General features: G+C 43.8%; 2 protein-coding genes across 4 annotated transcripts in view; one reads left to right on the forward strand and one right to left on the reverse strand.

Annotated features, from left to right (window-relative positions):
• The first annotated feature begins 5,130 nt into the window (after window positions 1-5,130).
• Window positions 5,131-12,978, forward strand: mcrip2 (MAPK regulated corepressor interacting protein 2). The gene is made up of 5 exons (XM_060911404.1): window positions 5,131-5,477; window positions 5,565-5,637; window positions 9,510-9,643; window positions 11,934-12,032; window positions 12,649-12,978. Exons 1-5 carry the CDS (start codon window positions 5,423-5,425, stop codon window positions 12,717-12,719), a joined length of 432 nt encoding a protein of 143 aa, XP_060767387.1. The 5' UTR covers window positions 5,131-5,422; the 3' UTR covers window positions 12,720-12,978.
• Window positions 12,979-13,262: 284 nt separating this feature from the next.
• The window catches only part of slx4 (SLX4 structure-specific endonuclease subunit homolog (S. cerevisiae)), a 33,133-nt gene continuing 20,816 nt past the window's right edge, over window positions 13,263-25,579 (reverse strand). For all 3 annotated transcript variants that reach the window (XM_060911352.1, XM_060911351.1, XM_060911353.1), the window contains exons 13-14: window positions 17,436-17,708; window positions 13,263-13,750 (exon numbers count right to left, since the gene is read on the reverse strand). In XM_060911352.1, coding sequence (XP_060767335.1) covers window positions 13,399-13,750; window positions 17,436-17,708 — 625 coding nt within the window. In that variant the 3' untranslated portion in view covers window positions 13,263-13,398. The remainder of the gene's footprint in view (window positions 13,751-17,435; window positions 17,709-25,579) is intronic.

A 25,579-nucleotide genomic window follows, 5' to 3' on the forward strand; every position in this document is an offset into this window, starting at 1 on the left:
CAAGATCAGATGGACCTTATAGGTTCCAAAATAAAAAACCCAAGGTCACCCAAAATGGTCAAAACTGTGATATTATGGGCTTGAACATATTGGGGTCCCATACCTAAAATTTCATGTAGCATTCTCTTTCCGTTTTGAAAATATACCTCATTTTATACATGCCCCATTCTGCTAGGTTGTTGACGTTACGGACACTACATTAAAAGATATAACGGGATAGATCCACTTAAAACACCTCAAAAGCAAATGTTGATGGGGCAACGAACTGTTATGCCATAAAGTGCCCTGTCGAATGTTACAATTGAGTATAGTTACATATATTTGCTGGGTCTTCTAGTTATGTGACACGTTATCAGGGACCCCGATATTAGACAGAGAAACACAAAATTTCATTAAAGCTCCAATTATTGGGCTCACAAAACATTTTATGCATAGTATCGGCTTATTATACTAGTTCCTTAATTAATTGACAGTTGGTTGTCCTTTCCATCAAAGATTACATAGCTTATATACTTGAACAATGTTACACATAACGTCACGGACACTACACCCGTTACGGACACTACATATTGCAAATATATCTATTAACATAACAACTAAAGATGTATGAATATGTAACTAGAGCCCTACATGAAGCCAACAGGACCAATGCATGTCAATCACCAAAAATGGTAAAAAATTCTGCAGCTTTCTGTTACAGCAAGACCGTTACGGACACTACAGAAAACAACGGAAATGACACGCAAAATCTTTGGCATGTGAATTTTGCAAACGTATGCCCCCAGCAACAAGGTTTTTGTATCAAATCATATCACATACTACATAAAATGTCTGTATTTAATTTAAAGTGTTTATTAAAATGCATTAAATAAGATCTCAGGCCATTTTCAACTTTGCAGTGACAAAGAAAACAAATTAGGTTCAGCACCCCCCCACTGACAAAACTATTGTGAAATTTCATTTTTATCGGAATTCCGTGATTCAGCTGTCAATTTGTTCCTCAAAAATCTGCTGATTTACTAAAACAGTTAGTGTTTGACAAATTATTGCCAAGTTTAAGCAGCAATGATGCATTCTGGGGTATTAAATCAAATGAACATGCGTTACATGGTGAAAATGTGCAATATGAAGAGTTTGTCTGATAAAAAAACCTGAAACCTGGATTCAGTGGTGGTAAATTATGATCTGGCTTTGAAACGTCATACATTGGCAATGATAGTCTACCATTACAGCATATGAAATAGTTTAATAAACATAAATAGAAGGCTGTTACATAGTGTTACATGATCTCAAACAAGTAGGTACATCTGATTGGCTGACCCACTGCTTGTGTAATCATCAAGAGAGCGACACGTGACATGGTGACATAAGAGTTGCATCATATTTGCTTTGTACTTTAACTCAGCATGAAGTTGGGTTGGAAAACACCGTTAGTTATAAAAGTTAAAAAAAAAAAAAAAAAAAGACCACACCCCTGTGGGCTGCTGTAAAAGCTGGGCTGGGGACGTGACGCACTTTGACCTCAAAAGTCCGGACTTGAGAAGCAGTCTGATCCGCTACAGCGGCGCGCTGGAGCGGCTCGTGTCTGCGCAGGATTTGCGCAGGCCGGCATGCGCGGTTTAAATCAGCCCCCCTGCGCAGGATTTACTCAGATATCTAAGCGTTTTGTCTGTTGAAAACATGTGGGTTTATAAGAAACAACAAACCCCTCAAATAATCTTCGAGGTTTTTAATGTCTGTCTGTCTGCGCCACCTCACTGAAAATAAATAAATTACCTTTCACCCACTGACCTACGCGGCTAGTGTTGGGTTGCCAGATTGACCTGATTGAATCCCAGAAACTATTTTAGTCAAGGCAGATTAAACTGCACAGGCTTAATGTTGAGCAATGCAAGAGTTATTCCTCAAAATTTGAATGAGAAATTCAAAAAAAGGTATGTAGATTCCATGAACAATTTCACAAAATTTTCAAGATGCGCACCGCCTGAGACACAGACAGCCTTCCTCTTTGAACTTTTTGTGCGGGGTCCAAATCTTCCTTGCAGTTGGTGCATTTTTAGAGAATTCTTTCATAAATGCACGCTGCACAGTCTTGTTCGACTGTGTTCGAGCGTACTCTAACACACACACACACACACACAGTGCCTTTTCTTTTCCAGTGAATGGCATTTCTATACTTAAAAAGATGGACAGAAAACATCTCATCTCATCTCATTATCTCTAGCCGCTTTATCCTTCTACAGGGTCGCAGGCAAGCTGGAGCCTATCCCAGCTGACTACGGGCGAAAGGCGGGGTACACCCTGGACAAGTCGCCAGGTCATCACAGGGCTGACACATAGACACAGACAACCATTCACACTCACATTCACACCTACGGTCAATTTAGAGTCACCAGTTAACCTAACCTGCATGTCTTTGGACTGTGGGGGAAACCGGAGCACCCGGAGGAAACCCACACGGACACGGGGAGAACATGCAAACTCCACACAGAAAGGCCCTCGCCGGTCCCGGGGCTCGAACCCAGGACCTTCTTGCTGTGAGGCGACAGCGCTAACCACTACACCACCGTGCCGCCACAGAAAACATTAAACATAAAATTTTGACCTGTTTCCACACATGCTGTTAAAATTTGAGGTCAATTGAACAAGAAGTTTATTAGATTGTGAAATAATAGCAGATTTTTTGAAAAACACCCTGTGTGTTTTTATACAGTATATAAAACAGACATGAGTGTTTTACTGGGAAATACACTACTCGTATTTTTCATACAGGCTACATCCGGGACATGGAGAACCAAAACCGGGACATAAATCTCAATGTGTCACTCGTGAAAACTGACGAATTGTTTGGGTACTTTGTGTGAATGTGTCGATACAAGAATAAGAAAATCGCACGTGGGCGGCACGGTGGTGTAGTGGTTAGCGCTGTCGCCTCACAGCAAGAAGGTCCGGATTCGAGCCCCGTGCCCAGCGAGGGCCTTTCTGTGCGGAGTTTGCATGTCCTCTCCGGGTGCTCCGGTTTCCCCCACAGTCCAAAGACATGTAGGTTAACTGGTGACTCTAAGGCTACATCCACACGGCAATGAGATGTTATTTAAAAAAATATTGCGTTCACATGGGCAACGATCAGTAAAATATCAGGTCCATATGGCAACGCAACGCTTGCTGAAAACGATGCAATACACATGCCACACCTCTAGGGGCGCTGTAAGACGGTCCCTTCGGAGACACTTCACAATAGAAGTAGTAAGGACGCATGCGCATAAACTTATGCGCGAGACTTCATATTAGCCACAAAGTCAGAAAAATCTGCTCGTAAAATTACGTTATAATGACCAAATACAATGAAAAGTATTTTTCCAGTCTCACCTGTGAAAGGTAATCCCCATGTGATCTCGTTTGGACGGTAAACCTGTTGGTACAGTTAAACGCAGCACATGAATGAGGCATCTTTATTCTCCGCTGTGACCCATCCAATATGGCGGTGAGGATGACGTATGATTCTACGCGGAAGGCGGCGTCTTTAATGGTCCGGAATAAATTGAATGCTACACGTTGATGGATTAATTTGTTCTTCTACGCCCTTTTTAAGGAATGTATTGTAGGACTTAAACCAACGTCTGAAGAGGTGAGATCGCTCCTTTTTTTTCCCTATTTTTGCTGGCGGGATTGACTCTGCCCTAAGGGCTATTCTCTCCCTCTCACTTTACACCATTACACAATAAATATTCACAGTGAAAATATTTTGTAAGCGTGTTTCATGAACCAAGTTATAGGATTTGTTGACAACTCGCATCGAGTTTGTTACACTTCTACCCAGCGTGAAGCACTGACAGTCATGTGGTTGTGACGTCATCGTAAACAAATCCGTTCTACTCATCCAGACGACTTCGCAACGGCAACGTCGCCAGATCTTTCCACTCTGGAACCCGTTCTCAAAAAATTGCGTTTTGGGGCACCCAAAACGCTGGTGCCGTGTGGACGCCAGGCCGAAATGATAAACTATTGTATCGGATTCACCTGAATCTGGTGCCGTGTGGACAGCAGGGGCGTGTTTAGCCTATTTTTGGGGGTGCTCAAGCACCCCCAAAAACGAGCTCAGCACCCCCTAGCTCAGCACCCTCAAAAACACTGCTTTTGGATGTAATTTTCAGAAATAAGTGCCCTTGCGCACTGCGCAATGAATGTGTGCGCGGGCGTGTGTGTGTGTTCTTGAATTCACCTGTTACGTGATAGTTCTTTGAGCAGTAAAATACCTCTCCTCCTTGCGTCCCCTCTGATTGGGTTGACTGTCCACGCGAGTGCTTGCTACGACATGGTGTTTTTTTTATTTTTACTGGATTCCACGCCAATGAGGAACTCGAAGTAGCACCTGAGTATTACTGGCATAGCGAGATGTGAAGGTACGGACTGGAGTTACAATTGTTAAACACAACACAATAATATGCATAATGCAATATTGATGTTCCCTGGTCTATGAACAGAATGATAAAAACGACATTTATCATCCATATCGAGATACTTTTGTGCAGAGCTGTACAAGTGCTACGGTGCTAGACCACCGTGTGTTAGTCAATTTTATTTAATGTAACAGTGTTTAAGTCTAGTCTAAATGCGGAATAAACGTGGAAACACTGTCGTTCAAGCCAGGTGCCTCTGTCAGCTCTGGGGGCTAAGCACCCCCAAAGATCAGATGCTAGAATCGCCCCTGGTGGACAGGGCCTCTATTGACCGTAGGTGTGAATGGTTGTCTACGTGTCAGCCCTGTGATGACCTGGTGACTTGTCTGCGACCCTGTAGAACAGGATAAACCGGCTAGAGAGAATGAGTTGAGATTCCTATCAGACCAGAAATTACTGTACATTTAAAAACGACAGGACTGGCAACCCTGTTGCCACCCTCAACACAGTCAAGCCTTGCGTGATACAAGTCTGTCCAGGAGCCTGAGAGAGAAAAAATAATAATAATAATAATAATAAATAAGCATACTTTACAATCTTTAAATTTCTGAGCGGGTGTTTATTTTATATAGCAGTCTGTGATTAGTGGGTTTTGCACTGAGCACGTGCGTCTTCTGCTTAAAGAGGGGGCGTGTGCTGACGTCACAGCGGGGCGGTGCAGGTGACCTTCTCTTTTCCTCCGCGTGCGCAAGCCGCTGCACAGTGGAGTGGCAGTTCCGAGCAGAGTGCCCTTGCTGCGCGCGAGGAGTTCACACCGGAGATCAAGGACACCGGCTTACGCGCGTGCACGCCACTCTTCACCTTGAGGCGCGTGACCGACGCTCGGTGCCCTCATCCTGCCGAGTCTCGCAGCTTCACCAGCTCGCGCGCACACCGGCAGTTTCATTCGCTGCGCTGCACAGCACAGACCTCGCGAGAAGCGTCGTGCGCGCGCGTGCGTCAAAGGGATCGCGAGCTCTCGCATGATGTACACGATCACCCGCGGCCCGAGCAAACTCGTCACACAGCGCAGGACAGGTGCGGAACCTTCCCGAAAACACTCGCGTGCGCGTTTAAAATCCCCTGGATTTCCGGTCATGTGATCGTGTGTGTTATTTCTTTCAGGTCCCACACAGCAGCAGATTGACAGCAAAGCCACCGACCTGAAGCACAAGCGGAGTCACTGGCTCGAGGCAAAGTGAGGTTTACCTTTTTCTTTTTTTTTTTAAGTTTAATTAAATTTTATTTTATTTTATTTACACACACGCGTGCTGTTAGCTTTCGGTATGCTAACCGTGCACGCGAGTTAAAGTTGGTTAAAGTTTGTTGTGTAAACCGTTATGACCTTGTACCTCAGCGCGTGCGTGTGTTTGTGTTCCGGGCATGAGTTTCCGGTGTTTACAGAGCGATAAACCCGTTTAAAGGAGCAATAAGCGATTTTTTTTTTACTTGTCCAAATAACCTTCAAAATATAACCAAGCATGATATAAAACTCCGGTTTAAGCCATGACTCCGGGACAGAAGTATTATCTGGCTGAGTAAACCCATTTGAAAAAAAAACGACTTCCGGTACACACACGGTCAGTGCGTTTACATGCACATAGAGAAAATCGAATTGCTGCCGTTGCTCGGCTGAAATTGAACCGAACTTGATTTCTCGTAATCGAGCTACGCGACCTAGATTATGCGACTTTTGCCTAGCTACTTAGTGCATGTAACCCTGTCGAGCTACGGAGTCGAGCCGCTTACTTCAGCACTGCCCCTTCCGGAAGTGACGAGACCACAAGCGGGAAACACAACAGCCTTGGTCGGCATGACACTTCAGATCAACTTCAACTTAGTGCCCATTTTATTAGGAACACTTCTGTTTGTACATACAGACTCTTCTTGTGAACACGGAACTGATAACTTTGTTTATACTCTTGAACAATGTTGCCAGATACTGCTGACGTTTTCCAGCCCAAAATATGTTCAAAACCCGCCAAAATGCACTTAAAACTGTCCAATTAGACGGGAAACCGCCCAATTTGGCAACACTGCTCTTGAATATCTCTTCTTCATGATGACAACCGGAAGTGTACCAACACGATGGGACGTGTAGCGCCACCTGTGGCTCGGATGCACAATGTACCTCACACAATAGCTCGATTTCCTTGTGTGCATGTAGGATTGGGTTTCTCTGGCACCCCAGCTGGGACCCTTTGCTCGATTACCGACAGCAGCTCTATTTGGATGTGCATGTAAATGCACTGATAGAGAAAATCGAATTTCTGCCGTAGCTCGACTGAAATCGAAGTTCTAAATGCCATGGATACACCTTAGCTAGGCTGAAATTGAACCAAACTTGATTTCTCGTAATCGAGCTACGCGACCTAGATATGCAATTGTAGCCAAGCTACTTGGTGCATGTAAACCCTATCGAGCTACTTACTTCAGCACTGCCCCTTCCGGAAGTGACGAGACCACAAGCGGGAAACACGACAGCCTCGGTCGGCATGACAACAGTAGTAGCGAGCAGCAGAAGAGGTCAGGAGGAACAAACGAAGAAGAAAAAATGGCGAGCAGAAACGTGCACTTCTGGAGCAATGAGGAGACAGAGTTCATGCTCATTCAGCTTTAAAGGAGTTGAATATATTAAAATTCATGGACGGGAGAAAAACGCGCAATGGAGAACACGGAACTGATAACTTTGTTTACACTCTTGAATAGCTCTTCTTCATGACGACAACCGGAAGTGTACCAACACGATGGGGCGTGTAGCGCCACCTGTGGCTCGGGTGCACAATGTACCTCACACAATAGCTCGATTTCCTTGTGTGCATGTAGGATTGGATTTCTCTGGCACCCCTGCTGGGACCCTTAGCTCGATTATCGACAGCAGCTCGATTTGGATGTGCATGTAAACGCACTGAATGCTTGCTTTTTTTTTTGCCTGTGTGTATTGCCTTCCTTCAGCTATTTGAGACACTTCACTTCAGGGTGGGAATAAAGGGTATGGTTTAAAGAGTTAAAAACCACTCATTCAAACGTACTAATCTCACTTAAACGCACCTCTTTCTCTCTTTATTCACTTGAAATAAAATGTTCATTCAGCGTTTCAATTCCCAGTGCACGTTCACACATGAAATAGCATGGATTGTGTCACTAATCGCACTGTACAGTGTGGGAGGAAAAAAAAAGTCTGATGACGGCCGTGTTGCAGAAACACGTACTTGGTTAATAAAAGATTACACGCATACACGTTTGTTTACTGGATCACAAGGGCAAATTGAGCCGCAGTACTATCAAACCTCGGTACATGCAATAAGAATCTACTTACGCTCTGGTTTCCCTTTAATTTAACAGTCATTTATAACAAGCTTATTCTACAGCAAGATGTTGATTGAGTTTTCCGTGACGACAACATCTGACGATCGCAGGTTCATATAAACCCGCTTTTTCGAAAATGTGACTTCTGTATGGTGTTTGCGCCGCATAAATGAAAACAAACATGTAATTGTTGAGGTAGTGAAGCTGTCTGGAAGAGTCTCCAGGACGGAAGAGTTTACGCCTTTAAAAGTGCATATTCTGGACCAATTTTGTGGTTTTTTATATCAAAGTATGTCCCTTTACACCCTCATCCAGAAGGGTAATTTTGCACAAGGCCATCTGTTGACAGCAGGAAAAAAAACAAAAAAAAACAACGCATCTGGAAAAATCCCAAGGGAGTCTGGAGCCAGATTCGTGACGTCACGTGCGGAAGCGCCAGCAGGCTGTGAGAGCTTGCACGGTTTCAGTGCACAGCCTGTGTAGACCAAGTTTAGCAGCGAAATATCGAATTGTCACCCGAGTGCAATGTAACTTGGATGAAGATGTCAGAACTGGGGCTTCATCTGTTTGGATTTGACGATGGTTCAAGTAGTGAAGACGACGGAGACAACACCAGGGATGTAAATAATACGGTCGTTTTCTCAAACAAACCAGCGCTGACGTAGAATTCAGAAGGAGGCGTCCCGCACATGACAAATCCATGTTAGCCGGGAAATCCAAATGCCAAGTTTTTCAGAGGCGGACCAATTCGCCTCAAATGGCTTGATTTCAGCTGAATTTGTCTGGTATTGCGCAAGGTAAAAAAAATTGCCCAAAAATGTGACATATTTGACCAAAGTTTAATAGAAAATAGGAGAATCGCATGGATCTTGCTCCTGAATTTACCGACGATGTGCACTTTAACCTTATAAACTCCGAGATGGAAAAAGTAGACTGGACTGGTGATGGAACAATTGTTTAACAGCTATAACAGGAAGTAACTTGCTTCGTAGGCATTTCACAACATTAAACGTAACTATAAACGGATAAACAGTACGATGTCATTCATTAAAACAAACTGTACTCGTTGGCAGTTTGTGGTGGCATCAGGGATTTTCCGATGATGGACACACGAGTTTCAGAGAGACGTGTTTACGACTTTAGTTTTGTACCGGAGTGACTGACTGTAGGAAGAGGCAGGAAGTTATTCAGCATTTTAAAGACTTGTTTATGGCTTCTGACAGACACTGTATATACAAATGCACCTTTCTGTTCAACAGGGAACAGGTTCTTGAACCGGTTCCACTCAGGATTCTTTGAACCTTAGTGCCAACTGGCAAACCAGCCTGTGTTTTAAGCAGAACCTCTGCAGCCGAGGATCATCATGAACGGAGGACGTTACACAACAGTAAGAGCAAGATGGCGGAGCGCATCGATTACCTGCAAGCTCTTTTTTTTTTTTTTTTCTTTATTGCATTCTTACTTGCTGTGCTTTGCTTCCTCTCGAAACGAATGAACCGCGTCACACGAGAAAAACCAGCTATTTCGGTTCCAGCCGGGAACTAATTTGGTTACAATGCTCTGAACAGTTCGAAATTTGGCGCCTGAAACAACAGAACCCGATCCCTTTTGGTGGAAAAGTGGTACGAGGAAAAAGTTTAAAGCCAAGTTGATATTTACATTTAAAGATCAAGGAGCTGAGGATGCTCCAAGTGCATATTTGTTTCGGTAGCTTCTTCCAAAAAGTCTGCCTTTATAACGTGGATGTTGTTGTTTTTGTAGCTCGCCGGCCCCAAAAATTGTATTTCAGCGCCTCAACTCGAAGCGCTTTCTCAGATCCACCTCGCCAAAGGAGGAAGACACGGCTGAAGGTTTCACACCGGCACACGAGGAGAACGTGCGATTCGTCTACGAAGGTGAGATGATGAGTTTGCTGGCTGTACAACTTGTCTGAACAAAGTCTCTGTAGTCTGGACCGAGGCCAAAGCCAGAACTGACCATGAGCCAAGGGATGATGGATGTTCGTGGCACAGCTTGAATGTTCAGGGGTTTGTGTTTTTATTTCCAGTACACATCAGGAGTTAAGGTCATGCATGTGACGGAGAAGTCAGGTCAGGGTCTGTTTACTGGAAGCTTTCTAATTAAAGTGCGGCCATCGCTCACGGTTCATGATGTCAGAGATGCCAACCTTTCAATAAACAGATCTGTAGCCCGGGGCTGAAGAATGCGTAGTTTTCGTATTGTCCGCTCTGCCGGACAGAAATATCGCAGTTGCAAACCGTGCATTGTGCGAAATACATTAAACAGGTTCTTGTCGGACGGCACCATCACGAATTTTGATTGGTCGAGTTCAAACCCGGAAGCGAATATCAACCAATCAGCGATGACGCATCACGAAAGCTTTGAACGATTCCCACAGATTTCATCCTTCCGCAAATGCGGAACGGACTGAATTTTCTTCGATCGTGGCGGAGTTCAACGTACCAAACAAAAATGCGGAACGAACTGATTTATTTTTTTTCCAATCACTGCGAAATTCGTAGTTTCGAATTAACTGGTCGTAGTGGTGCAGAAGTGGTAGAAAATCATATAAAATACGAAAATTTCGTAGTGGTTGGCATCTCTGTGATGTGCTTTAGCGAGGGTTTTAAACCGCCACGGTGTATTTGCTGAAACCAGCCCGAGTCTCATCCGTGCAGCTCCTCCTTTCTCCAGAGCAGACCCAGCAAACCGCTGACGCAACTCCTGACAAAGCCAGTCTCTGAGCACTGTCCACATCCCTGCTCGGTTTTCAGTTTAATAAACATATTAATAAAAAACAAGTTTTAAATCTGTAACCTGAATCACAGTTGAGCATCCTAAACATTGTCTCAAGTTTGTTAAAGAATAACGGAAGGTAACAGCCTTTAGTTTAGCACTGTACAAAGTTCATGTTGAAATCCTCAAACGCTGGCCTCAATTCAGAATCAGTCTCTGTTCCACCAGACACGCTTGTATAAAATAGTGACGTGTAGCGTATTAAAAAGAAGTTCTCCTTCTACAAATCCAAATTCGCTTTGAAAATGTAGAACCATGAGTTCCAGCAGTAGGCAGGAGTTCTCGATTCTGATTGGTCAGAGGGTTTTGCTGATGGATGAATTTATCAGCTTTGACAGTAGTGCAGCTGCAACTCACCTCCTTGTATTAACGCACTTGTTGGAATTAGGGATGGCGAAAACTAAAAAAAAAATCTTGACCGACCACCGAGCCTCATTAGCCGGTTAAAGTCGGTTAACCTATGAGGTATAACCTATAAGGCAGGACTAAACTCGATGTGCCTTCTAATAATAATTAAAAAAAAAAAAAAAACAGAATAGTAATTTGTAAGCTAATAAGCCTGTCTCTACACTTTTTTTTTTATTTCTTTCGCCAAGTGGCAGCTGTCTTCAACTGGGGCGGGACATGACTGAATGGGTGTTTCTGATTTGTCAGCTGTCGTCCTTACACCGCATGGCACGCCCCAAGCGTTTACAACACAGAATTCCAAGTCCTCTGCTCCAAAACAATTTTTTTTTTTTTTTTCACCGACAACCAAAAAAAATTAACCGGTTGACATTGATTCGGTCAACCAACAGTCATCGGTTAACATCCCTAGTTGGAATATATCGTTTCTATAATAACGACTCTTCATTCATAGTGAGTCGGGCAGATGCTGTACTTAAACCCATGTAATCGTTATGATTTTCAGTGACTGTGCGCGTTTTAGCATTTATGGAAGGAGTCTCCAGTGTCAGAGGTACAGCTACAAGTTTCCCGACTCAGGATGGAAGAATTTCCAGTTTCTCACTAACAGGACAAGCGCTCTTTTTTTTTTTTTCTCGTCCTAAATGAAAGAGAGGGGAAAAAGTGCTTATCGCTCCTCACGTTTAAAGTTGTGGTGATTTATTTTAAAAAAGGATCGTTTTAGGATTATAATCGACTTCAGGGTAAATAACTCTGCATCGATCTGCACTCCACCCTGACGTTGATAATTTTTCTGATAGCCGCATGCCCTTGAGTGATTGCTGAGGGAATAAATTTGGGAGTCCTGTACTGTGCCCTGGTAAACCGGCGTGTTCATGAGAGCTCACCTGCTGTGCACGGAGTCACCTCTGGCTAATCAGATGCTCTTCCAATGCTGTAATATATGCCAAGTGTGAATTCCCAAAACTGTGTGTGTGCGCACAGCATGGCAGGAGGTGGAGCAGAAACTTGAAGGAGCTCAGCCGGAGAGCGGGAAAGGCCCGGTGCAGTACGCCGAGAGGAACCCCAACCCCAGCATGAAGAGTAAGTCACACTCTGGTGCAAACACGCACACTAGAAAGACCAGAAGTTGTTCATAAAGACTTCGAACACTGTATACAACTATCAGCATTTAGACATCCACAATAAAACATTACAGATTAGTGGGGGGAAAAAAAAGAGAGAAAAAGAGGGACGTGACTTACCCCTCTGAAGTTGATTTTCCAGCGTTTTATTCCTCTTACACCAAGACAGTTTGTCAAGGATTACACTGTCACAAGGGGCCATAAATGCTCAAAAAAAACCCAAAACCAAACATAAGTTTTATGCTAAACCATAAGTTTTGGCACTTCAAAGAAGAAAAAAAACCCTACACAGAACCAGCATTTTTCAGTATCAGATTGTACTTTCTTAATATGTGCAACATCTACTGTATAATTGCCATGTTCACGTCCTCTCAAACCAGTTTCAAAAGCCAACAGATTATAAATTAACTGAATCCGGATTGTACTTTACACCCTCTCTGGCTTGCGCATACCTGTCGTGCGTTGAGCTCGGATTACAATATAAACCCTAAATTAAAATTAAACTAGCATCTCTTGGATCGTGACCTGATTTGACGTCCCTGTGTTCCTCCCTCCCTCTCTCTCTCTCTCTGCAGACTTTGTGCCGATTGACCTAGAGGAGTGGTGGGCGCAGCGCTTCCTGGCCACCATCGCTAACCCGTCATGACAGGTGTAGAACTGGGGAGCAGCAAGGGATCATGGGAGCTGGACTGGGTTCTGGAGGATGTCAGGGTCCAGGCTGCTGCTCTCCATGAGCCCAAGGGATCTGTTCAGAGTCCAAGATGCCAGACTGCACTACAAACACACAATTAGACAGATGTGAGACTACACTAAGCTGAAATGCAAATTTTTTTTTTTCCCCTCATGGCTGGTCTTTGCATAAAAAAAAATATGAAAAACTATTAAAAAAAACCCAGTAAATTGTATTTCAAGACTTGCTGCTGATCTTTCTTTCAGATCAAAGCACTAAAAAGTGGACCCTTGAGAATATTAAAGGAGCAGTTTGTAATTTTCTTTTCTTTTAAGCCGCTGATGATCCAGGCTCTGTCAGTGGTGGGCGGGGCTAATTTCAGACCTGGTAAAATGTAAGCAGCCTGAAATGACTAAACAAGCAAAGGTATTGGGTACCTTTTTAAAATGTCGAAACAGTACAATGTTTAAAGGTGCACTTTGGAAAGTGGTGGGTTCAGGGAGAGGAGGATGAAAGACAGACAGAACACTTCTCATTTAATTTCAAAACAAACACGATATTTGAACAGAACGAAAAGAATTAACATCAGACATGGGTAAAAATCCTGAAACGTTAATGACGCAGCTTCTCCCGCGGGCTCTTGTACAGTTCCTGCTCACTCGATTGCCTGAGCTAGTCTTTTCCTCCCTCTTCCTGCTGCGCGAGCTCTCCTGCGTGAAGGCGCTGGATGGCCTGGCTTTGCCGTTGTGAAAGTGATGCACTGGGAATCCAGGAAATCCAGCAGCTTGGCGGTGCCCAGCCGGATACCTGCTGCTCGGAGGCCTGCCTTTAGCTCACGTAGAGAGAGCGGCTGGTACTGAAGCACACTGCCGTACAACACCGGGTCGGACAGGATGAACGAATGCACAGCCTGGAGTTTATGCTTCTCACGTACGGCTGCCTGAGACAGCGTGATGCCCTCGCTGTCGGAGCAGTCGTCGTCAGAGTCACACATCTCCGGGTTGGATCTGGATGGATCGATCACACAGTTACAGGAAAATCTAAATATTTTAATAAGATCACACACTAAACTTAAAACATATACAAAATACGAAAAGCTAAAGTACGTCTCCTAAACATGACGTCCCATGCAGGTAGTTCATTTCCAGCAGGCACTGAGTGAATTCACTCTGAATAACTTGCATAGCGCCATTTACAAACGATCAAAAGTAAATAACCAATTATCGAATAAAATCGAAAGGGTCTTCAATTTGCGTTTAAAAACACAAAGTGACTTAATTTCACGGAGACAAAGAGGAAGGCTGTTCCATAAAGTTGGTGCGGCGCAAGTAAAGGACCGTGTTTTACGCATGATCTCCTGAGCAACTTCGAACATTAAGCTAAAACAGTATGAGCTCTTTTGCTTAATACGAATTAGATCGTTAAGGTATGATGGAGCCAGTCCGTAAATAGCTTTTTCTGTGGTTAAGGGCCCGGTCCTATAACACCAAAAACTCCAACTATAACTCCGTCCCCTGCAGTTTATGTGGTCGGTGCTCACACCAGACCGATAATGATCCCTATAACCCAGGCCCGGGTGTATCTGTATCAGTGGGATTGCTTCTGGAATGATTTTTCCAGACCTGGACCTGATCCGATAAAACGTCGAACGTTGTCTGGGCGCGTCCCGTTTCCTCCGGACACCTTTGTACATCCTTGTTGCATCATGAAGTCACGGAATAGGGATTCACAGAAAATAAAAACTCTAATACAAAAGCACGGATCTTTTATTCACGGATGTGATTTTTCTATGAAATATCAATAGTAAATTAATAAACATCTCATCTCATTATCTGTAGCCGCTTTATCCTGTTCTACAGGGTCGCAGGCGAGCTGGAGCCTATCCCAGCTGACTACGGGCGAAAGGCGGGGTACACCCTGGACAAGTCGCCAGGTCATCACAGGGCTGACACATAGACACAGACAACCATTCACACCTACGCTCAATTTAGAGTCACCAGTTAACCTAACCTGCATGTCTTTGGACTGTGGGGGAAACCGGAGCACCCGGAGGAAACCCACGCGGACACGGGGAGAACATGCAAACTCCACACAGAAAGGCCCTCGCCGGCCACGGGGCTCGAACCCGGACCTTCTTGCTGTGAGGCGACAGCGCTGACCGCTACACCACCGTGCCGCCTAAATTAATAAACATAGGCAAGATATTTTAATTTGGAACTTTGGCATTTAATTGTTTTCTTAATTTTGTACCCGTGACGCGTCATCCGTATGGAATCAGTAACCAATCTGGAACGTCCGCGACGTAAATTATTAGAATCCGTAACCACTCCATATTTTGTATCCCCCCCTTTTTTTAAATATACATTTCCGTAATCCGTGACCTATCCGTGTTGCGCGCGCGCATGGGTCGTTTTGAAGTCCAAGCTGTATATGGAATAATGTGCTACTACTTGGAAAAAAACTTCCAGGACTATTCCTAAGTTGCATGTGTTTATTTCCGAGTGTCAGGACCAACCGAGTTGTGGTGTGACTGCTCCAGACTGGAACTAAATTCAGGTAGGTACAGTCATGGTTCGATATAGTTATTAGTGTTGCAGGACCGGGCCCTAAAAGTTCCTCTTTTGGCCAGTGGTCACTACTTAGCGGGCCCCGAATGTTCTCTCTTGAATAGAAGTAGTGTGTGGATATAACTACAGTGGCATGCAAAAGTTTGGGCACCCTTGCTGAAAATGTCTGTTACTGTGAATAGTTAATTGAGCAGAAGATGAACTGATCACCAAAAGGTATAAAGGTAAAGACGAGACATTGGAGAGTGAAAAAAGAAAAGGAACACCATGTGAAAGTTTGGGCACCCCAATACATTTGAGTTCTCAGGTAACTTTTACCAAGCTTCCAGACCTTAATTAGCTTATTGAGCTGTGGCTTGTTCAAATTCTTCGTTAGGAAAGGTCAGATGATGCAGATTTCAAAGCTGTATAAATTCTCTGACTCCTCAAACTTGTCCCTAAAATCAACAGCCATGGGCTCCTCTGAGCAACTCCCTCGCATTCTGAATAATAAAATAATTGACGCTCGCAAAGCAGGAGAAGGCTACAAGAACGTAGCAAAGTGTTTTCAGGTAGCTGTTTCCTCAGATTGTAATGTTAAGAAATGGCAGTTAACAAACAGTGGAGATCAAGGTGAGGTCTGGAAGATGAAGAAAACTTTCTGAAAGAGCTGCTCGTTGGATTGCTAGAAAGGCAAATAAAAACCCCTGTTTGACTGCAAAAGACCTTCAGAAAGATTTAGCAGACCCTGGAGTGGTGGTGCACTGTTCTACTATGCAGCGACACCTGAACAAATATGACCTTCATGGGAGAGTCATCAGAAGAAAACCGTTCCTGCGTCCGAGACACAAAATTCAGCGTCTGAAGTTTGCAAATGAACATCTAAATAAGCCTGATGCATTTTGGAAACAAGTCCTGTGGACTGATGAAATCAAAATAGAACTTTTTGGCCACAATGTGCAAAGGTATGTTTGGAGAAAAAAGGGTGTGCCAAATTCCAGGAAAAGAACACCTGTCCAACTCTGAAGCATGGGTGTGGATCGATCATGCTTTGGGGTTGTGTTGCAGCCAGTGGCACAGGGCACATTTCACTGGTCAAGGGAAGCATGGATTTTACAGATGGTGTGATGTTTGCTTCCAGAATTTGTTGGTATTTACAAACATCATTTACATTATTTGTAAATACCAACAAATTCTGGAAGCAAACATCACACCATCTGTAAAAAAGTTGAAGTTAAAAAGAGGATGGGTCCTACAATAAGACGATGAGCCAAAACACACCTCAAAATCTACAATGGAATACCTCAAGAGGCACAAGCTGAAGGTTTTTTTAAAAGATTTTTTGGGCTTTTTACACCTTTATTGGATAGGACAGTGACCGTGTAGAGACAGGAAATGAGCGGGAGACGGGGAGGGATCGGGAAATGACCTCGGGACGGAATCGAACCCAGTTCCCCGGATTTATGGTATGGCGCCTTATCCACCTGAGCCACGACGCCCCCACAAGCTGAGGGTTTTGCCCGGGCCCTCACAGTCCCCTGACCTAAACATCATTGAAAATCTATGGATAGATCTCAAAAGAGCAGTGCATGCAAGACAGCCCAGGAAACTTGTAGAACTGGAAACCTTTTGCAAGGACGAATGCACGAAAATCCCCCAGGTAAGAACTGAATGATTATTAGCTGGCTACAAAAACTGTTTACAAGCTGTGATACTTGCCAAAGGGGGTGTCACTAAGTACTAACCATGCAGGGTGCCCAAACTTTTGCTTTGGGCGCTTTTCCTTTTTTGGAATTTTGAAAATGTAAAAGATGAAAATTTAAAAAAAAAAAATGTTTTTGCTTAAAAATATAAAGGGAATGAGTCACCTTTAACTTTATGCCTTTCGGAGATCATTTCATCTTCAACTTGCTTAACTGTTCACAGTAACAGCAATTTTGACCAGGGGTGCCTAAACTTTTGCATACCACTGTCTAGCGAGTAAGAAGCCAGAAGGGAGTTAAATAACTAAACGTGCACAAATATGTTGTGGATTTTCACACAGGTCCATGACTCCAATATTCAAATGCGTTCATTAGACATCCTACAGAATACAGATGAACATGTATGAATGAGAATGCAGCAGCTATTTGTGCGAGTGTTTCACCTTTCTGACTCGGCCGTGGAGGAAGTGTTCGAATCCTGAGATGCAGGTAACACATCCAGCTCCTCCTCCTCCTCCTCCTCTCCAAGCTGCAGTTTCCTGGGGGAGACAGGAGGGGGTGCTGTGGGCTGTTTGAAGGCAGCTGGAGCGACTGTGGGATGGGTTTGGGGAGAAGTCTCCTCCTCAGAGCTGGAGCTCATCAGCTGGTGGGTGTACTGGTGGATCTCCTTCAGCTTCAAGACCATCTGCTTCTTAGGAAGCGGACGCACGCCATACCTGGTGTAGCGTAAACATGGAAACAGTCACCATTTCACATACAGTCTCGTGTACTTTGGTACAACACCCGTCCACTGAGAGACAAATCACAGCTACTCTTCCAAAAAAAAAAAAAAGTCATCTAACGCCATAGACGGAGATTATCCATTCCCTTCTGATGCTCAGTCTCTGATAGGTGTGTAATCGTAACGCGTTTAAATAATAACTTGAAAGATTTGGTGGAAAACGAGCTCTGGCTGTGACGGACAATTTTTATTTTAAATCTGCTCCTCTGTCTTTTTACTGAACGGAAACAGACAATTGGTGTTCCTCACCACGGTCATGGAGTGTGCGTCATGGCTGCATGGTGTCATGTCGCACCTTAAAGGGGATACGCAGAACCATGGCCTCGCTTTATGTTTATACAGTGGTGCTTGAAAGTTTGTGAAGCCTTTAGAATTTTCTATATTTCTGCATAAATATGACCTAAAACATCATCAGATTTTCACACAAGTCCTAAAAGTAGATAAAAAGAACCCAGTTAAACAAATGAGACAAAAAATATTATACTTGGTCATTTATTTATTGAGGAAAATGATCCAATATTACCGGTACATATCTGTGAGTGGCAAAAGTATGTGAACCTCTAGGATTAGCAGTTAATTTGAAGGTGAAATTAGAGTCGGGTGTTTTCAATCAATGGGATGACAATCAGGTGTGAGCGGGCACCCTGTTTTATTTAAAGAACAGGGATCTATCAGAGTCTGATCTTCACAACACATGTTTGTGGAAGTGTATCATGACACGAACAAAGGACAGCGCTCGAAACTAACGGTGTCCCGATGACCATAAAAAATGTCATCGGGACACAAAATTATCATATCTGGGACAATCCCGGGACAATGGGAAAAAAATAGATCTAGAAAAAAGTTCTACATTAATATTATTTACAAAGCCGTAACACATACGTAGACATTCACCTAATTTGTCAATTTTAATTTTAAAACATTAACAGCGAAAAATACATAGTAGCTACACTTTCGATGCACCTGCATCCGTAGGCTACAGAGCAGCGCATTCTGTTCTAGAATCTTCGGCCGGTGTCCGCATTATATGGACTTGGAATGGAATTGCTACCGCACACGCTGCGCCGACTCTTGCCAGAACAAAAATGCTGAAGTGGTTGAAGCGGACCGACCGCGGGGAAGAAACTGAAAGCCCAGACATAACGTCTCCGGGACCTTCAGGATCCAAAGCGTCATCGCCTGGTCTGCAGGCAACGCGAGCAACTGAATGAACACTGTTAGACACGTTATAAAATACAACAGGAATGATGTGGATGATATTGACGGAAGATAGCGTTCAACAGAATAAGTGAGTTTTCTTGGTGTCTTTCTAGTTCAGAAAGTTTAGTCAGTCAGCAGCACAACTAGGCTCGGACCTGCACTATGCTGATGTTGCTAACATTTGCACCCACGTTTCGGCAGCGAAAGTTCATAAAATGGATAACGGAAAGTTCATAAAAATGGATAACGGTAATGGATAACGGAAAGTTCATAAAAATGGATAACGGTAATGGTGAAAATGATAAGTTGGCCTTATAAGTGCCAACAGATATTCAAGGTATAAGTAGATGAAATGAACATAAAAGGGGTCTTATTTTCAACTAAAGTGTACTGCAGATGTAGGGAGTTGAAACATTTTCTGAATGAGCTAGTTGGCCCCTTTAAATAAACGGGTATCTGTTCATACAGCGAGATCGCCAAAGTTTAATAAACTGAAAATGCAATAACTAATTTTGAAGTAGATGATGTATAGGACATGTGTCGCTTGTGTCTTGTGACTTATTGTAAAAATGATATAAAGGGTTCAAAATCGCATAGTTACAAATATAATAGTAACTTCATATGATGGGCGGCACGGTGGTGTAGTGGTTAGCGCTGTCGCCTCACAGCAAGAAGGTCCTGGGTTCGAGCCCCGTGGCTGGCGAGGGCCTTTCTGTGCGGAGTTTGCATGTTCTCCCCGTGTCCGCGTGGGTTTCCTCCGGGTGCTCCGGTTTCCCCCACAGTCCAAAGACATGCAGGTTAGGTTAACTGGTGACTCTAAATTGACCGTAGGTGTGAATGTGAGTGTGAATGGTTGTCTGTGTCTATGTGTCAGCCCTGTGATGACCTGGCGACTTGTCCAGGGTGTACCCCGCCTTTCGCCCGTGGTCAGCTGGGATGGGCTCCGGCTTGCCTGCGACCCTGTAGGGCAGGATAAAGCGGCTACAGATAATGAGATGAGATGAGACTTCATATGATAATATTAACCACTGGTTATTTCAGAGAGGAAAAAAATGGGGACACTATTGCTTCCATTCAGGACAATACAACACAGAATTCGGGACCACTGGGGGACACAAAGAAAAAAAGTTAATTTCGAGCCCTGACAAAGGAGATTTCTGAGGACCTCAGAAAAAGCGTTGTTGATGCTCATCAGGCTGGAAAAGGTTACTAAACCATCTCTAAAGAGTTTGGACTCCACCAATCCACAGACAGACAGATTGTGTACAAATGGAGGAAATTCAAGACCATTATTACCCTCCCCAGGAGTGGTCGACCAAGAGAGATCACTCCAAGAGCAAGACATATAATAGTCAGCGAGGTCACAAAGGACCCCCGGGTAACTTCTAAGCAACTGAAGGCCTCTCTCACATTGGCTAATGTTAATCAGGCATGAAAACAGGTCAGGGGTGAAAAAGGTGAGAAGGGTGCGCGAGTGGTGACGTGGCCTCTGGTGGTGTTTTATTTTGTTTGGGTGGTCCTCCCCCAGAATAAATATTATAGCCTCCTTACTAAGTATATACTGTATTGACATTTGCACAAGGACATACAGTACAAATACATGTAGTTAGAGTGAAATTATGCCCTGGAAAAAAATGCGAATAATATAAAGAAAGTGGAGAACACACAAGGAATAGTGATAATTTTTTCCTTTTATTTGCCTGGACCACCAGTGTCTCCATGGCCCGCTTTCGCCGAGTTGCCACATGTTTCAGCCTTGCCCGCTTCTCTCCTTCAGCAGTCGGTTTCTTGGCCTGCTGAGCACTGCAAGTTGCTTGAGAGCCATACTGACTCTGCTGCTGCTGCTTTTCCTCCTTGTTCACCCTCTGCTGGTGTTTGTATGTGGCTGCTGCAGAGTTAATGTTCTTGCGCAATGTTCTGTCCACTTCCCCAAACTTCACGTCCTCCCTTCTAAAGAGCTGCATAGCTGTCTTCCCCCTGGACATCAGCGTGTACTTGACCGTCTGTAGTGCATTAAATGTTTCCACATTCATGTTGCCACTCCTTTGATCAATTACATCATTTATCAGACTAAACGAGGACTCGACTCTAGGTCCATGAAAGATGGAGAGGCAACACTTAACCAGTGCACCCAGGGAGGGGTACTTGTCTGGTTTGTCGAAGACATGACCCCACCACTCCACGATGCTCTCTCCCTCCTTGAAGCTGGGGATGGTCAGGTCAACACTGAACCGCACAAGTTCCCTCTGGATATCCTGGTCTGCTGGCAAGAGGTGCCCCAGCATACCACTCAGCTTGCCAAGATATGGAAGTACCTGCAGCTTTCAGTTCTTTTTAAATCAAGGCTGAATACTTTCTTCTTTGCTGTCGTCTTTTATTAAATCAAATTTGAGACTTTTAATTTGATTTCTTTCAGCACGGACAGCACTACAAAATGGCGTCTCCACTATACAGTGCCCTATATAGTGAGTAGCGAGCAATTTCGGACACAGGGATTGTCAAAAGACGTGCGCGCCCTCTTTCGAATGCTGACGTAATCAAGCCGGAAGTTTTGTTTGTTTTGATAGCAATCAGGAAAGTTTGAAAAAAGTAGGAAATTCAGTCCAATGACTCAATCCAGCTTCCAGCTTCTGGTGGTCTGGTCTGCACTCTGACTGATGTGTGCGCACTCTGGCCAGCAGGAGAAGAGGCGCGAAATGATGCTGCTTGCCCTTCGCAGCGAGATGTACTCATCGCTATGGCGTCAATATCAAAGCAGGAGGAGGAGGCGCAAACCGGCACGAACTGTCTATGGGTGCGAAGTGACCTCCTTGCCCTTTGGGTCAATATCAAAATCCCCCCCCCAATTTTTTTTCTCATCAGATCTACACGATTCACGTAGGTCACTCATTTTGATTTCAAAATGGCGAATTTTGCCGAAAGGTGAGGGATTTTCATGTATGTTAAAGTTCATGAGTCCGCCATCAGAACACTGAACAACAAAAATGGTGTGCATGGCAGGGTTGCAAGGAAAAAGCCCCTGCTCTCCAAAAAGAACATTGCTGCTCGGCTGCAGTTTGCTAAAGATCACGTGAACAAGCCAGAAGGCTATTGGAAAAATGTTTTGTGGATGGATGAGACCGAAATAGAACTTTTTGGTTTAAATGAGAAGCATTATGTTTGGAGAAAGGAAAAACACTGCATTCCAGCATAAGAACCTTATCCCATCTGTGAAACATGGTGGTGGTAGGATCATGGTTTGGGCCTGTTTTGCTGCATCTGGGCCAGGACAGCTTGCCATCATTGATGGAACAATGAATTCTGAATTATACCAACGAATTCTAAAGGAAAATGTCAGGACATCTGTCCATGAACTGAATCTCAAGAGAAGGTGGGTCATGCAGCAAGACAACGACCCTAAGCACACAAGTCGTTCTACCAAAGAATGGTTAAAGAAGAATAAAGTGAATGTTTTGGAATGGCCAAGTCAAAGTCCTGACCTTAATCCAATTGAAATGTTGTGGAAGGACCTGAAGCGAGCAGTTCATGTGAGGAAACCCACCAACATCCCAGAGTTGAAGCTGTTCTGTATGGAGGAACGGGCTAAAATTCCTCCAAGCCGGTGTGCAGGACTGATCAACAGTTACCGCAAACGTTTAGTTGCAGTTATTGCTGCACAAGGGGGTCACACCAGATACCGAAAGCAAAGGTTCACATACTTTTGCCACTCACAGATATGTAATCTCATCTCATCTCATTATCTCTAGCCGCTTTATCCTTCTACAGGGTCGCAGGCAAGCTGGAGCCTATCCCAGCTGACTACGGGCGAAAGGCGGGGTACACCCTGGACAAGTCGCCAGGTCATCACAGGGCTGACACATAGACACAGACAACCATTCACACTCACATTCACACCTACGGTCAATTTAGAGTCACCAGTTAACCTAACCTGCATGTCTTTGGACTGTGGGGGAAACCGGAGCACCCGGAGGAAACCCACGCGGACACGGGGAGAACATGCAAACTCCACACAGAAAGGCCCTCGCCGGCCCCGGGGCTCGAACCCAGGACCTTCTTGCTGTGAGGCGACAGCGCTAACCACTACACCACCGTGCCGCCCCCAGATATGTAATATTGGATAATTTTCCTCAATAAATAAATGACCAAGTCTAATATTTTTGTCTCATTTGTTTAACTGGGTTCTCTTTATCTACTTTTAGGACTTGTGTGAAAATCTGATGTTGTTTTAGGTCATATTTATACAGAGAAACAGAAAATTCTCAAGGGTTCACAAACTTTCAAGCACCACTGTAAATGCCTTAAGACCTCAAGAATGGCACAGGAATAGTTAAGCGTTAACAAATCTAATATAGTAATTTTTATAATTAAAGTGATTCATATAGGTAGCGGTTTGAGTGAATGACCTTGACATCTGTGACGTCACCGCAGAAAGTCTATCGATCTCATCGCCATTTGCGCTATACTCAAACACAGAGCTGACTGCAACTCCGATCCTCCATTTTGAGCCAATTTATCTCCATGCCATGTAGATGTGTTGCTGGCTGGTGGATTTACGTTGCATTCATGACCCAAGAATGTTCAAACTGCAAAGACTTGGACGCGTTTTGCGAGGAATTCACGGGCACATTTTACTGATGACTCGTACGAGACCTCTGATCTGTTGAGGAGCGTTGGCCACAAGTCCGTATTGAAAGTGGGTGCAGTACCAACAATTAAAGGAAAAGAAAACTACAAGAAAAGGAAAGCAAGTTCAGTTGCACCAGTTCTCCCGGAGCGTGAGCCGAGCAGTAATGGCGGAGTACTCAGTATGGAGAAAATGGAGAATGAGTGGACCAGTCGTCAGATTTCTCCGCTGGATACATGTTTGCCTCAGCAGCAATATCTCACCCTTATGTGGAAGAAGCAAACGAACGAAGAACTGAAAGTCAGACTGTTTCAAAACAAAATCAGCCACAAGGTCGGCCTTCAAGAAGCGAGAACACAGATGGATTAAGACGCGACTCTCATTTGGTTACATAACACTCGTTGTTTGTCTGCATTTAGATTAATACATGTAACTTGTATTGTGTGTTTAAGTTACTGGTATAAGATTATTTAATTTGCTTCAGAATGTGATTCTCTCAGTTCATCTGATTATTTAATGAGCCTTTGACGTTATCAGTGAAAATGCATGCATGTACATATGTGGTGCATAAGTTATAACACCCATCCTGTTTTAAATGAGAGTCACATGAGACTGTCAGTTCAATTCCATCCAGTTCTCTAGACGGCTTTGTTCTCTGGCTTTATTTCGTCAAGTGGAGGCCTCCGTGGCCGACACGTTACTATCGGATTCACTTTCCGACGGTTCGAACTGATACGGTTCTACGTGTATAGCAGTCGCATGTACACACTCCAATTTCAGGACTATCACAGTCAGATGCATTACTGTCTGAGGAATTCGAAGAATCTCCAATAAATCCGAACGAAGATACCATTGCAACCGCTCTCGCCTGCCGAGTCTGGCTTTGGTCTATAGCTGTCAAAGGCCTCGGCCTTAAAACCGGTTCCCACGGTGACGTCACGCACTCAGGGCTGGCTGGCTCAGCTCGAATGCCAACTTTGCGGTCGATTTTAACTCTCAAAAATATTTTTTTTTTCTTCCCATTTATGCAGCATACAAGAGTCAAGGGTGGAGATACCATTCACTCAAATTTATTTAAAAATAAAGGTTCTGCGTATCTCCTTTAAAGCCACTAACATTTCGAAACTTTAACGATGAAATCCTTTGAAAGGATTCAGACGAAGGAGAAGGAACACAAGAGGCATTCCCCCTCAATTTGCATATTCACTCTTACAATTTAAGAATTGAAGCACACGATACTTCTATCTGAACACAACAGAAAAGCACTTTGGAAAAGTCGCTCTCTGAAAACGACTCCACCACCCGCCCACCTGCGTGAATAAGTGAGAGCAGGAACAAAAAAACAAACAAACAAACAAACAAACAAAAAAAAAACAGTGGCTACTGCTTATAAGTAAAATTGTTTTCGGACACCACATCCATACAGCAAATATAGCATGTTATCAATTATACTTGTACAAGCCTCATCTCTCGCAAACATCACCAAGCAGTGAGCAGCATCAGGGCTTTTAGTGTTTTGTTCAAAATACAGCGCTGTGAATTCTATTTTCAAAATGGTAAGAAAGCACTTGGTCATGAATTGTCTTCGAAGCATTATTTAGTATTAACGAGCCCATTTTGTTTCACAAGTTTAGTGTAAAGACTCTTAAAATAAATAAATAAATAAATTTAAGCGAATAGCAGAAGTTTGATATCGGCTTTCCAATACATCTGCCAAAAAACTTACAAAACCTTTCATTTGACCTTTCAGAAGGACCAAACAAAAGCTACGATACTCAAAAGGTCAATTTTCTTAAAATAACCGCCACTTGATATCGAATCAGTAGCCTTGGCGAACCACCAGGTGAATTTCGTTGGTCTTTTTATCTGCCAATTATCTTCCAAGTTTCTCTTATTTCGTTTCTGGTTGGTTCCGAAGTTTGTCAAGAAGTAGAACGGGTAATCGAATTTGATCAGGATAAGTGCTGGTTGGTTCCGAAGTT

Source organism: Neoarius graeffei, chromosome 27 (assembly GCF_027579695.1).
Source record: "Neoarius graeffei isolate fNeoGra1 chromosome 27, fNeoGra1.pri, whole genome shotgun sequence".
NCBI lineage: Eukaryota > Metazoa > Chordata > Actinopteri > Siluriformes > Ariidae > Neoarius > Neoarius graeffei.